Source organism: Heptranchias perlo, chromosome 17 (assembly GCF_035084215.1).
Source record: "Heptranchias perlo isolate sHepPer1 chromosome 17, sHepPer1.hap1, whole genome shotgun sequence".
NCBI classification, from domain to species: Eukaryota; Metazoa; Chordata; class Chondrichthyes; order Hexanchiformes; family Hexanchidae; genus Heptranchias; species Heptranchias perlo.
Window position 1 is genome coordinate 18,209,735 of NC_090341.1, and position 14,091 is coordinate 18,223,825.

Sequence of the window (14,091 nt, forward strand, 5' to 3'; positions counted from 1 at the left end):
CATTTGAGGACGATGCGCCCTTCAAAATATTACCCCCCCACCCCAAAGAATTTACAGGTCATGCAGATCTTATGAAGACCTTAATGAGGAACTCTGTGTGAGAAGAGTGCACTTCATCAAAGTGAGACACGAGCAGAACAAGGTGCTTTCCCACAGATGAGAAAAGGAAGTGTTGCTTTATAATTATGCTCGCAGTTTCCGAACAACTGTGCATGCGTGAATCTCACTCATGAGCAAGTTGTTCCTGAACTGCCAGTTGCATCATTCGAGCCTGCCAGGATCACAGCATTGGAAAAGTGGCAGACTGGCTCACATTTGGTACCTTGGGGACTACTTAGAGTTCTCTGTGAAAGTTTCACAGTTGTTTTATAATTTATTACTTATTATTTGAAAGATTAATTGAGTTATATGAGTCAGGTGTCTTTATCAGTAATAATCCTAAATTTCGCATGTCGGTAAGATTTTAGCGCATTAAAACTTGTCTCGTTGAATATTACTGCAATGCATCAAGATTCTTGCTGCTAGCTGTATGCTTAGGAATAGTTAAGAAAGCTGTGGACAAATCAAGTCTGCAGTGATTTTTTTAGTGATCATTTGGACATTTTTTTTAATAAATGGGATCTCTATAACAAAACATTTATTTGAAGATTCTTCCACATTGTATACATTGTAAAATCATGGCAAATTAAAAAGATGTGTCGCTATTATTTTCACTAAATATTCTGTAATATAACCCCACTAAGATCTTTGGTGTACCAATCTATCTATGATTAAAAGCCTTGCATCTAATTTGCACTTCCTGTTGTTATGTTTACTTCATGTGTCACGATTTTGTCATTCCTCAGTCGAGATTTTGTCATGGGAGTCACCCCTCTGTGGTACTTTTAAACACTTTAAACTCATTTTCAGCTCACTACTTTTCCTTTACTCCGATTGACCGATTCTTCCCATGTGACTGCTGTTCTGCATTCTACCTCCAATGATGCTGTTCCCACTCTCCTGAGGCCTAAGTATTTCAAATATCTCTAAATTTGGTTTGGTTTTAATCCCTATGCACCTTTTTTATTTAATTAATTCATTTATTGCCAAGTTTGTCCCCAGTCCACATAATTCTTTGTCGAAATTCATTTGCTGCCATTTCTCCTGATTCGGTGTAATGTGTTTTCAATTCATGAAACCCACATCTTTATTTAATTAATTTTGTCATTTGTCCTCAATTTACTTAATTCATTTCCCCCTGCCATTGCTGACTTTCTTTAATTAACTTATACGGTGCCATTTCTACTAATTCCGTGTAAAACCACTTTAAATTCATGAAGCCTGTGTCTTTATTTAATTAATTTTTGCTGCACTCCATCTTTATTTAACTAATTTAATAATTGCCAACTTTATTTAATTCATTTCTCCCAGTCCTGTATAAGGATGCTTTTCCTACATCATTTCATATTTCTTTAGTATGCATATAACTGTTCTACACCAATCTCTCTAAAGCTACTCTTAATTCTTGAAGCCTGTATGTTCATTTAATTAATTTATTAATTGATGAATTGCATATCCTACTTTATTTACTTCATTCTTCTCGATTCGCTGGCAAGGCCATTTTTAATTATTAATTTTATTTCATGACTTTATTAATTACCTACTTCCTTACCTCCGTTTTTTTAGTTCTCATCTGATTCTCTGATATAATCACTTTTAAATCACAAAGCATGAGGAAAAATGAAAAAGCAGGAGATGATTTAAATCTTTTCTAGAGAGCGATAGTTATTAACTACTTACGTGGTATTGTTCTCTCTACACGACACTCCACTAAAACCAAGACTGCATTCTATGTCGTAAGCTGAAACTAACAAAGTAAAATAAAGATGAAGAGAGATCTCATTCTAAACAGATGGACTCAAACAACAGTCACAAATGTAATAACCTTTTACTGGTATAATAAATACAAGGTTCAATTTAAAAATATTTTTAGCAAAGTGCAAAACTGTTATGTAGGTGTAATCATGGAATAATAATGTACAGGTTTTTATCACCACAAGAGAAAGCCAAGTTATAATCCCATTTCTGGATGGCTGAAGCTGATGATAAGCTTGGGCCCTCAAGTCCCTTTTTGTCTTTAGGCTATGGGAGTGATTTTAACTCAACCCGGAAACAAGCGGATGCGCAGTTAGAATAGCCCGGGTCACTTACCCGCCCAGAAGCTGACCTTGTACGCTTTTCACCTGCTCAACTGAGCAGGCAGCGAGGACACCCGCCCAAAGCCAACGGGGTCCCTTTTAACAGATGCATGTCGTCATCGGGACCCAACTGCAGATTTTTACCAGGCGGCCTGAGCAGGAAGTGGCAGTGAGTTTCCTGCCAGGCCAACCCAACGAGCAAATCACTAAGAAATGTACGTTTTAACATTTTTCTTCAACTTTTCTTCTGGAGCTAAGAGGATCATTTCTGCTCCTGTGGGCCTCACAGGGAAAGCTTAAGCCTCCCCCACCGTGATTTCGCTCCCCCGGTCGCGGGCACCCATGGGACGGCCCAACAGCCGATCCTACCACTTACTTGGTGTCAGCGGGCAGCCTCTGGGTGCGTGATTTTCCACCGCTTCCCGCCCAGAATGAGTGAAAAGTCGGCTGGGGGTGATTTAAAAAAGGCCCAAGAGTTAAAATACGCTGAGCCTCATTTTTGGAGCAGCTCCTAGAATGAACACATAATTTCGGCTGACACTTTGGTGCAGCACTGAGGGAGTGCTATTGGAAGTGCCGCTCTTTGAATGACATGTTAAACTGAGGCCCAGTCCACTGGTTTAAGTGAATATGGCACTATTCAAAGATGTCCAGGTCAACATTTATCCCTCAGCCAACACCAAAAATCAGATTTACTGTTCGTTCATCTTAATGCTGTTTCTTGGACCTTACTGTGATACCCACAAAATAACAATGAGTGCACTTAAAAAACAGAGATGGACTGGTTGTGAAGTAGTTTGGGATGTCCTGACAAACGAGATAAGGTGTTTTATAAATACAACAACAACAACAACAACAACAACAGAAGCAGTAACAAAAACAACAACATTTATATATTGCCTTTAATGTAATAAAAAGACCCAAGGCACTTCACAGGAGCATAATTAGACAAAAATATTGACACCGAGCCCAAGAAGGAGATATTAGGATAGGTGACCAAAAACTTTTAAGGAACGTCTTAAATGAGGAGAGAGGGGCGGAGAGGTTTGGGGAGGTAATTCCAGAGTTTAGGGCCTAGGCAGCTGATGGCACGGCCGCCAGTGTTGGGGTGAAGGAAGTCAGGGGTGTACAAGAGGCCAGAATTGGAGGAAGTTCAATTGGCAGAGTTCTTGGAGGGCTGGAGGAGGTTACAGATATAGGGAGGGGCAAGGCCATGGAGGGATTTAAACACAAGGATGAGAATTTTAAATTTGAGCCACAAGGGGACCAGGAGCCAGTGAGGACAGGATCGATGGATGAGTGGGACTTGAGCCAGGATAGGATACAGGAGCAGAGTTTTGGTTGAACTAAAACATATAGGTCTAGAAATTTGAGCGTGCCTGTAAACGGGCGAGCAGGAGGTGCAGGGAGCAATCCCTACACCTGAATGGATAGGCCCGAGGCGCACATATTATTGGGCCTCGGGCCTCATTATCTTCGAACCGGCGAGCTATGGATACCTAATGGGTGTCCCCTCGCAGCTCGCCGGAGAAGAAGACTCAAAGATTGGGCCGTTGCTAGCATTGCAGCGGCCCTTAGACAAGTCCCTAAAGGGGACCGGGAAGGGGGATGACCAGGAAGCGGGATGATCGAGAGGGTGGGTAAAGGTGATCGGGAATGGTGGTTATCCGTCAGCGGCAATTGGGGACAGTAGCGGCCAGGATCAGGAGGGTAGTGGCCAGGATTGTGAGAGTCACGGCGGCAATCGTGGGGGGGTGGGGGTTCGAGGTCGTCATCAAGGGTGGGGGGCATGATGGCTGGCAGTGGACAACGTGATTTGAATATGGAGCCGGGAGGATCACTCCTGCTCCTCCCAACTCCACACTCAGGTAAGTATATTTTAAAACATTTACCTTGTTGGTTGCGGCCTGCAGCGGTCCCTTTAAGAACCGCCTGTTAGGCCGCAGGTAGACCTGGTTTTCTTGAATGCAGCCGGCCCGGTGGAATTTCTAGGCCATAGAGTATTACAACACCAGGTTATAGTCCAACAGCTTTATTTAAAATCACAAGCTTTCGGAGGCTTCCTCCTTCGTCAGGTCCACCCCAGTCCATCACCGGCATCTCCACATCTAGGCCATAGAGGGCAGAGGGTGGGAAGCCGGCCAGGAGAGCATTGGAGTAATCATGTCTGGAGGTGACAAAGGCATGGATGAGGGTTTCATTGTCAGATAGACTGATGTAGAGGTGTAGGCAGGCAATGAGTGGGTAGTGGAAGTAGGCGGCTATCGTGATAAAGAGGATGTGGACTTGGAAGTTAAGATTGGGTTTGAAAATGATGTGGAAATTGCGGTTTCTCTGATTCAGCCTGAGACAGCGTCAGGAAGAGGGATGGAATAAGTTAGGAGGGCACAGAGTTTATAATGGGGGCTGGAGAGAATGGAGCAAAATCATAAATGTGTTCTTTTAGAAAGGTTTTATGATTTTAATGTAAATAGTAAACATAGGAAGTGCCAGACGTCCCTGATATCATTCCGATAGGCTCCATCATTCAGCCTAATACTTTAGCGAAGCATTATTTAAAAATAAGCCAAAGCAGAGTTTGAGCACAGAGGTTGGGAAAGACAGAGAGTGAACATCTAATGGAGTGAAGCACTAACACAGTGAGGACATTCAACCAGGAATTTGATGAGTGTGGGATATAGATGCAGAGGGGGAAGGAGGTGCTAAGTGATTTAAACCAAAGAAGTATAGACAAAGACTGAACAGAGCATAAAGGGAACTACACGAGGAATCAAAACAAGGCAAGGAGGAGCGCCAAGAGTAAGTCAGTAAATATTGAATTCGTTGGTTAATGTCTTTTAATGGTTAGTGTTTTAGTGTCAGATAAACAGTGAAGTGCCTTAAAACTAAGGTAACTTAGGTAATGGCCTATCGGAATGATATCAGGGACATCTGGCACTTCCTATGTTTACTATTTACATTAAAATCATAAAACCTTTCTAAAAGAACACATTTATGATTTTGCTCCATTCTCTCCAGCCCCCATTATAAACTCTGTGCCCTCCTAACTTATTCCATCCCTCTTCCTGACGCTGTCTCAGGCTGAATCAGAGAAACCGCAATTTCCACATCATTTTCAATGAATGTTACCTAAGTTTAAATGAATGAATGTTACCTAACATGGCAGGACAGCTGGGGCCTGTTGCATGCACATCCTGTGCCATGTGGGAACTCCAGAACACTCTGTGTGTCCTGGAAAACCACATGTGCAGGAAGTGCCACCAACTGCTCGAGCTCAAGCGTGAGAGGCGGCTGGCGTCACTACATTGCATACAGGAAGCTGAGAGTTTCATTGATATCACGTTTCAGGAGGTGGTCACCCCACAACTACAGAGAGTTCAGGAGGAGAGGGAGTGGGTGGCCAACAGACAGACTAAGAGGAACAGACAGGCAGTGCAGGAGTCCCCTGGGAATGTGGCACTCACAAATCAGCATTCGGTGCTGAATACCAGTGAGGGTGTTCACTCGGCAGGGGAGTGCAGTCAGGAGCAAATCCATGGCACCATAGAAGACTCAGCAGCACATGGGGGCAAAAGAAATGCAAATGTTATAGGGGATTCAGTAGGGGGATAGACAGGCATTTTTGCAACCGCTGACGTGAATCCCACATCGTGTGTTGCCTCCCTGGTTCCAAGGTAAAGGACATCACTGAGAGGGTGCAGAACATTTTGAAGGGGGATGGGGAACAGCCAGAAGTCGTGGTCCATGTGGGAACCAATGACATAGGTTCAGGAGCTAGGAAGGATGTTAAAAAGCAGGACCTCAAAGGTAGTAATCTCTGGATTACTCCCAGTGCCATGCGTTAGTGAATATAGGAATAGTAAGATAAGACAGGTAAATACATGGCTGGAGCAATGGTGCAGGAGGGAGAACTTCAGATTCCTGAGGCATAGGGAACAGTTCTGGGGCAGGAGGGATCTGTTCAAGATGGACGGGTTGCACCTCAACAGAGCTGGAATCAATATCCTTGCAGGGAGGTTAACTACTGCTGTAGGGAAGGGTTTAAGCTAATTTAGCAGGTGAATGGCCACCAGGGATGAAACGTTAGAAAGGAGAAACAAGGTGCACAGAGGACTGGGAGGGACAAGGAGCACTAGAGGAAAGAATAGTTCAGAAATAGGAGGGATCAGACAGGGGGGAAATGCATGTGCGTAAATGCACGTAACGTGATAAATAACGTTGGTGAGCTGCAGGCTCAAGTCGCCACATGGGACTATGATATGGTGGCAATAACAGAGACCTGGCTCAAAGGGGAGGATTGGGTACTTAATATTCCTGGCTACAAGGTATTCAGGAAAGAAAGGAGCGGAGGAGGGTGGCAGTATTGATCAAAGAAACTATTATAGAACTGGAAAGGGATGATGTAGTTGAGGGGTTAAAGACAGAACCTATTTGATTAGAATTAAGGAACAATAGAGGAGCTACTACGCTACTGGGTGTATACTATAGGCCACCAAATGGTGGGAAGGAGATAGAGGAGAACATTTGCAGGCAAATTACAGGAAGATGCAAGAACTATAGAGTAGTGATAATGGGGGGCTTCAATTATTCCAATATAGACAAGGACTGTTTGAGTGTAAAGGGCAAAGAAGGGGAGGAATTCCTGAAATGTGTTCAAGAAAACTTTCTGGAACAGTGTGTTTCCAGCCCAACCAGGATGGAAACAGTGCTGGATCTAGTCCTATGGAATGAAGTGGGTCAAGAGGAGCATGTTTCAGTGGGGGAGCATTTGGGGAACACTGATCATAATATCATTAGGTTTAGAATAGTTATGGAAAAGGACAAGAAACAATCAAATGTGAAAATGCTTAACTGGAGGAGGGCAAATTTCAGTGAGTAAAAAAAGGATCTTGCCCAGGTGGATTGGAATCAAAAATTGGTAGACAAAATGGTAATTCAACAATGGTAGGCCTTCAAGGAGGAGTCGGTTTGGGTACAGAATAGACACATCCCTACGAGGGGTAAAGGAAGGGCATCCAAAGCTAGAGCTCCTTGGATGACTAAAGATATAGAGATTAAAGTGAAACAGAAAAAGGAGGCTTATGATGAATGTAAGGTTCATAATACAATAAAGATCAAGGCTGAATACAGAAAATACAGAGCAGAACTAGAAAAGGGAATAAGAGCGGCAGAGAGAGAGTATGAGAATAGATTATCGGCTAACATAAAAGGGAACCGAAAAGTCTTCAATAAACATAGAAATAATAAAAGGGTAGTGAAAGGAAGGGTGGGACCGATTGGGAACAAAAAAAGGAAGCAAAGGACATGGCACTATGGGAAGCTGAGTTTCATTGATAGTACGTTTCATGAAGTGGTCACCCAGTAGCTATAGAGAGTTCAGGCGAAAAGGGAATGGGTGACCACCGGACAGACTAGGAGGAACAGGAAGGCAGTGCAGGAGTCCCCTGGGAATGTGGCACTCACAAATCAGCATTCAGTGTTGAATACCAGCGAGGGTGTTCACACCTCAGGGGAGTGCAGTCAGGAGGAAATCTATAGCACCATGGGAGGCTCGACGGCACATGGGGGCAAGAGAAATGCAGTTGTTATAGGGGATTCGATAGGGAATAGGCAGACGTCTCAGTAGTAATATTGGATAAGATACAAATAGATAAAGAGGAGGTACTTAAAAGATTGGCAGTTCTCAACATAGAAAAGTCACCTGGTCCAGATGGGATGCATCCTAGGTTACTGAGGGAAGTAAGGGTGGAAATTGCGGAGGCTCTGGCCACAATCTTTCAATCCTCCTTAGATATAGGGACGGTGCCAAAAGACTGGAGGATTGCAAATGTTACACCCCTGTTCAAGAAAGGGGAGAGGGATAAACCTGGCAATTACAGACCAGTCAGCCTAACATCAGTGGTGGGGAAACTTTTAGAGACAATAATCCGGGACAAAGTTAATTGTCACTTGGAAAGTATGGGCTAATAAATGAAAGTCAGCACGGATTTGTTAAAGGAAAATCATAGTTGACTAACTTTATTGAGTTCTTTGATGAAGTAATGGAGAGGGTTGATGAGGGTAGTGCAGTTGATGTTGTGTATATGGACTTTCAAAAGGCATTTGATAAAGTACCACATAATAGGCATGTTAACAAAATTAAAGCCCATGAGATTAAAGGGACAGTGGCAATGTGGATACAAAATTGGCTAAGGGACAGAAAGCAGAGAGTAGTGGTGAATGGTTGTTTTTCAGATTGGAGAATATACAGTGATGTTCCCCAGGGGTCAGTATTAGGACCACTGCTCTTTTTCATATATATTAATGACCTGGACTTGGGTATAGAGGGTATAATTTCAAAGTTTGCTGATGACACGAAACTCGGAAATGTAGTAAACAATGTGAAGGATAATAACAGACTTCAGGAGGACATAGACAGACTGGTGAAATGGGCAGACACATGGCAGATGAAATTTAATGCAGAGAAGTGTGAAGTGATGCATTTTGGTAGGAAGAATGAAGAGAGGCAATATAAAATAAATGGTACAATTTTAAAGGGGGTGCAGGAACAGAGAGACCTGGGGGTGCACATACACAAATCTTTGAAGGTGGCAGTACAAGTTGAGATGGCTGTTAAAAAAGCATATGGGATCCTGGGCTTTATTAATAGAGGCATAAAGTACAAAAGCAAGGAAGTTATGCTAAACCTTTATAAAACACTGGTTAGGCCTCAGCTGGAGTATTGTGTTCAATTCTGGGCACCATATTTTAGGAAGGACTTCAAGGCCTTAGAGAGGGTGCAGAAGAGATTTATTAGAATGGCCAAGTTCCGCACACATGAGGACGGCCTCAACCGGGATCTTGGGTTCATGTCACGCTACACGTTACCCCACCAGCGAACAAATGTTATCTGTTTTTAATATAACGGGTCAGTTGCTGTCTTTTCTATGTTTCTACCTCTCTATCTCTGTTTTTTTTTTTTTGGTGATTTGTATATTCAGAGAACTTGTAGGTAACACCTGTCTGTCTGCACACTGATTGCCTTGGCAACGGGCAGTTGAAAAAACTGTCTGTAATCACCAAGCATTGTTCTGTGATTTATAAATGCGATTTCATTTCGAGGATTTCATTTCCAACAACGTTCACCTGAGGAAGGAGGAAGCCTCCGAAAGCTTGTGAATTTAAAATAAAATTGCTGGACTATAACTTGGTGTTGTAAAATTGTTTACAATTATTAGAATGGTGCCAGGGATGAGGGGCTTCAGTTATGTGGATAGACTGGAGAAGCTGGGGTTGTTCTCCTTGGAACAGAGAAAGTTAACGGGAGATTTGATAGAGGGTGTTCAAAATTATGAACGGTTTTGACAGAATAAATAAGGAGAAACTGTTTCCAGTGGCAGAAGGGTCAGTGACCAGAGGACACAGATTTAAGGTGATCGGCAAAGAGCCAGTGGTGACGGACATGAGGAAACATTTTTTTACGCAGCGAGTTGTTATGATCTGGAACGCACTGCCTGAAAGGGTGGTGGAAACGGATTCAATAGTAACTTTCATCTGTCATGAGAAAGGTACATTTCTTACCTGTCAACGTGGAGCTGGGGACACCAACAGCACTCCTCCTGACCCCACATTAAACCACCATCCCGATCGCCACCATTCCCAGCCTCCCCCTGGCCCCGAGATCCTCAACCCATAGGCTCCCCAGCCCCCAATCTCCTCACCCCCCCACCCCCCACTGGCCCTAAGATCCCCGACCCCCAAGCTCCCTGACCCCGACTCCCAATCTCCCTCCCTCCCGAGGCCCAAGTGGTATAAAATGTTTCAACATTTTTCTAAAATAAGTTTCCAAAAAGGAGAACTGGCCCAAACCGCCTTCTGTTTTTCTCTTCTCACCAAGATCAACTGCTTATCACACAAGGCACAGATTCTGTTAATGTCAGATAATCACCTTTGGTTTCACTTTGTAACCCGCACAAATAAAAGTCTTCACTTAAGCTTTTTGAGTGATATCAGAAACTCTTTGCATTCTAATGCTCGTTACTAACACACAAAGTGATACACACACATATTCTTCATTTGGAAAAAGGCAGCTATGATTGTGTAACTATTAAACACTTGCCAAAATGAACGATTAACAATTCAGCAGGGAAATGATGAAATCTCCAAATGAAACTGAATTAATATTCAAAAGAACTTCGGAACACGACACTTGTTTGCTGATTTATTTAATCCAGTATCCTGAACTCAGAATTGCTTGAAACCCACTTCAATGGGCTAGTCTTAGAGCGAAAGAATGGAGAAGTGCACAGCCACTAACCAAGTGTCCTCCATGGGCTAGATGTAAGATAATGATTCCCCCGCATCATTATCTTACATCTAGCCCATGGAATCGTTGACCCACGACTGTTAGGAATTGGGATCACCCATGTGCCTGGTCAGATGGACCGCAATGGTCATTTCCAGTCCTGTACATTCGTATGTTCCTACAGCCAGCAGGAAGAGAAGAACTTGTTCCAGCATCTTGGGCGAGTTTCAAACCCAACTCTCAGAAGTGAAAGAACAGGTTTAAACTTATCCACCAAAATCCCCACAATGTATCTATTAATCCCAAAAGTAACCGTTGAATCACAATGGAGAGTATTGTGTTTCCAACCCAAACCAAGCCAGGAAAACATTGTAGCTTATGGGTGTGGCATGATTAATAAATCAAATAAGCTAATATCTATCAAAAAAGGAGATTCAAGAGACTGACCTGGCAGCGCCATGAGTAGAATTATGTTACATTATTTATTTTTTACCATTTTGCTAAATGTATTTTATTCTCCCCTTCCTTCCATGTGGATCTTCCTCATAACCATAAACCACTGTCCAGTCAGGCTTGCTCCCAAGCCTCTGCCAGTGCTGTTCTTGAGCTGACTGCTTAGGCAAGTGCTAGAATGGGCCAATTTTTCCCACTCTGTGTTGAGAAGCTCCTCCATTCGGCAAATCCTCTTGATAGGAAACTTACACAGAGACAGGGATGCTGCCCCTCCATTGCATAGTACAATAGGGCATTAAAACATTCTGCTTCCCAGCTTACCGTTCCAAAGAATATTCAATATATATATATATCATAGTATCGTATTGTTGCATATGCAAAGGGATTAACGCCTGCTTCAGGTGTGGGTAAAGGACACCGCTTGTTTGTCCTTACCCAAAATGGCGGGCGGTGCACTTCAGTCGGAAGCGGGCATGTGCTTCCTGCCTGCCATTTTGGGTACGTAGGAGGCCATGTAGCGCCTGAAAAACGGGCGCTACGTGGCCCAATTTCTAGCCCGAGGAGTGTAAATTGGTGCAATGTTTTGATTTTATTAAATTTATTGATGTTCAAAAATACCTGAATACCAAACTGAAATCTGAATTTAATGGAAGCAGAGCAATACAGACTAAATTATGTTTGATCTCATTAAGCAACATTCTAACAGTTTGTGTATTTAATACTTTAAAAAGTAATTTGAAGTCAGTGTTAGTATTAAAAAAAGACAAAATTGCCAATTACAACTATATTTTGGGCTGCCTGCGAAAAGTGTGAACATTTCTGTAACTTTAATTCTAACCAAGTGTGGAAAATGCAAATCAGTTTAGCATAACATATGCAGACCTGGTACTTCGATAAGGTCATTTTGTGTTTGAATTTATGTAATGAAGCTAAGGGTTTCAACACCCCTCCTTGGTGCTGACATTATCTGGTTAAAACCAACTGATTTCCTTACAAACTGTAAGCATATCAAAAAATTAATAATCCAAAAGAGGAAGGGTTTCTGATCAAGTGTGACAATAATACAAACTGCCTTGACAAAAAAAAACCCTATTTGGGATAAAATTATATTGAACAATTCAATCGCTTACAATTACCACAGGAAATTAAAAGCAAACATTTTTTTAAAGCATTTTTGTCTTATTTGCAACGAATCAACGCAAAACTTACAAATTAATTCAATAACAGAAGCAACACCAAGTTACTATCTGGCAATATCCAATTTTAGTTTCAGTTGCAGCATTCATTTAGAAAGGTACGGTGAAAAGTTGTTAGTTTTTAGATCAAATTTTATTTAACACCTTTAACAACTATTGTTAATTGGTTTGTATTAACTCTTACCATATAGATTCTGTACACTCTGTGCAAAAAATGCTGTGACTTTTACTATGGATTCGGATGAAGGGTTTACAGCCAAAACATTAATACGTCTCTGCTCTTTACAGAAGCTGGTGGATTTGCTGTATATTTTCTGGTTTTATTTCAGGTTCCATCATTTGCAGTAATTTTCTTATTAAATGCTACAACGAATCCCTTAAGAGTTAACGTGTAAAAAGATATCAAACTTATTTCCAAACTTACCAACAGGCAGAATTGCCACACAAACCACTACCAAACGTGCAATGCGCAAGCCCAACTTCTCCATCAGGATTCGAGGTATTTTCTCTTCCAAGCTTTATAGTTGTTTAACTTCGAAAGGACTGATTAAATCACGCTCTTCTCTCTGTGCAAAGCATGTGCTGTAGATCGCAACTAAATTGTGTCCCTGCAGTCTATTCAAAAGAGCAGCATGAGGAAGCAACTGTGAACAATGTGCACTGCTGCGAGTTACAGCTCTGTCGTGAAACTACTTGAAGTATTCTTACAAAATCGTGTTGGAAACTGCTGCACTGCCCTCCAATGCTTAATGATGAAAATGACTGTAATAAAAGAGCTTTTGTTGCCTCTGCTGGAACAGGAGTGGAGATTGTTTAACCTCAGGGTCTGAATTGTCACTTGGACTAGAGTGGGAATAGTTAGTAAAGCTTTAAATGAATAGTCCAGGGAACTCTCACAAAACTTGTACTTGTGATAGACATAGCAACAGGGGACTAAGTCATTTATCAAAGCAAGTGCCGAGCTCAGAAGAGGAGAACTAAGTGATGAGTTTTGTTCTTATGCCCCTTGCAACAGTCACAAAGGAGTCCTCTGAGTACAGGTCATCATAATGGTCTCCTCCAAGTAGTTCTTCCTCTGAAGTAGCTAGCGCACTATCCCAGCAATGTCCAAGTCCACAGCTTTTGTATGGTGACGTTGTGGAGGGCACAGAGGCTACAACTACACTTGACACATGATCTGGAGCATTGGACAGAGCCTCCCCCTGACCTGTTTAATGTATTGTAAACAATTTTACAACACCAAGTTATAGTCCAGCAATTTTATTTTAAATTCACAAGCTTTCGGAGGCTACCTCCTTCCTCAGGTGAACGATGCGGAAATGAAGTCCTCGAAATGAAGTCGCATTTATAATTCACAGAACAATGCTGGTGATAACAGACAGTTTTTTCAACTGCCCGTTGCCAAGGCAATCAGTGTGCAAACAGACAGGTGTTACCTGCCAGGTCTCAGAATATACAAATCACCAAAAAAAACAACAAACAAAAAAAAACAGAGATAGAGAGGTAGAAACATAGAAAAGACAGCAACTGACCCGTTATATTAAAAACAGATAACATTTGTTCGCTGGTGGGGTAACGTGTAGCGTGACATGAACCCAAGATCCCGGTTGAGGCCGTCCTCATGGGTGCGGAACTTGGCTATCAATTTCTGCTCGACGATTTTGCGTTGTCGTGTGTCTCGAAGGCCGCCTTGGAGTAATGTAAACAATCTTACAACACCAAGTTATAGTCCAACAATTTTATTTGAAAATGAATCACCTGACGAAGGAGGAAGCCTCCGAAAGCTTGTGATTTTCAAATAAAATTGTTGGACTATAACTTGGTGTTGTAAGATTGTTTACATTTGTCAACCCCAGTCCATCACCGGCATCTCCACATCCTGACCTGTTTTTTTTTATTCGTTCACGGGATGTGGGCGTCACTGGCAAGGCTGGCATTTATTGCCCATCCCTAGTGAGATTTTTTACAACTGAGTGGCTTG

At 42.3% G+C, this 14,091-nt stretch overlaps 1 protein-coding gene across 1 annotated transcript in view; it reads right to left on the reverse strand.

Annotated features, from left to right (window-relative positions):
* LOC137334124 (protein shisa-5-like) overlaps positions 1-12,812 on the reverse strand; it is a 30,482-nt gene extending 17,670 nt beyond the window's left edge. The window contains exons 1-2 of the mRNA XM_067998642.1: positions 12,535-12,812; positions 1,780-1,846 (exon numbers count right to left, since the gene is read on the reverse strand). Coding sequence (XP_067854743.1) covers positions 1,780-1,846; positions 12,535-12,598 — 131 coding nt within the window. The 5' untranslated portion in view covers positions 12,599-12,812. The remainder of the gene's footprint in view (positions 1-1,779; positions 1,847-12,534) is intronic.
* Between the last annotated feature and the right edge of the window lie 1,279 nt (positions 12,813-14,091).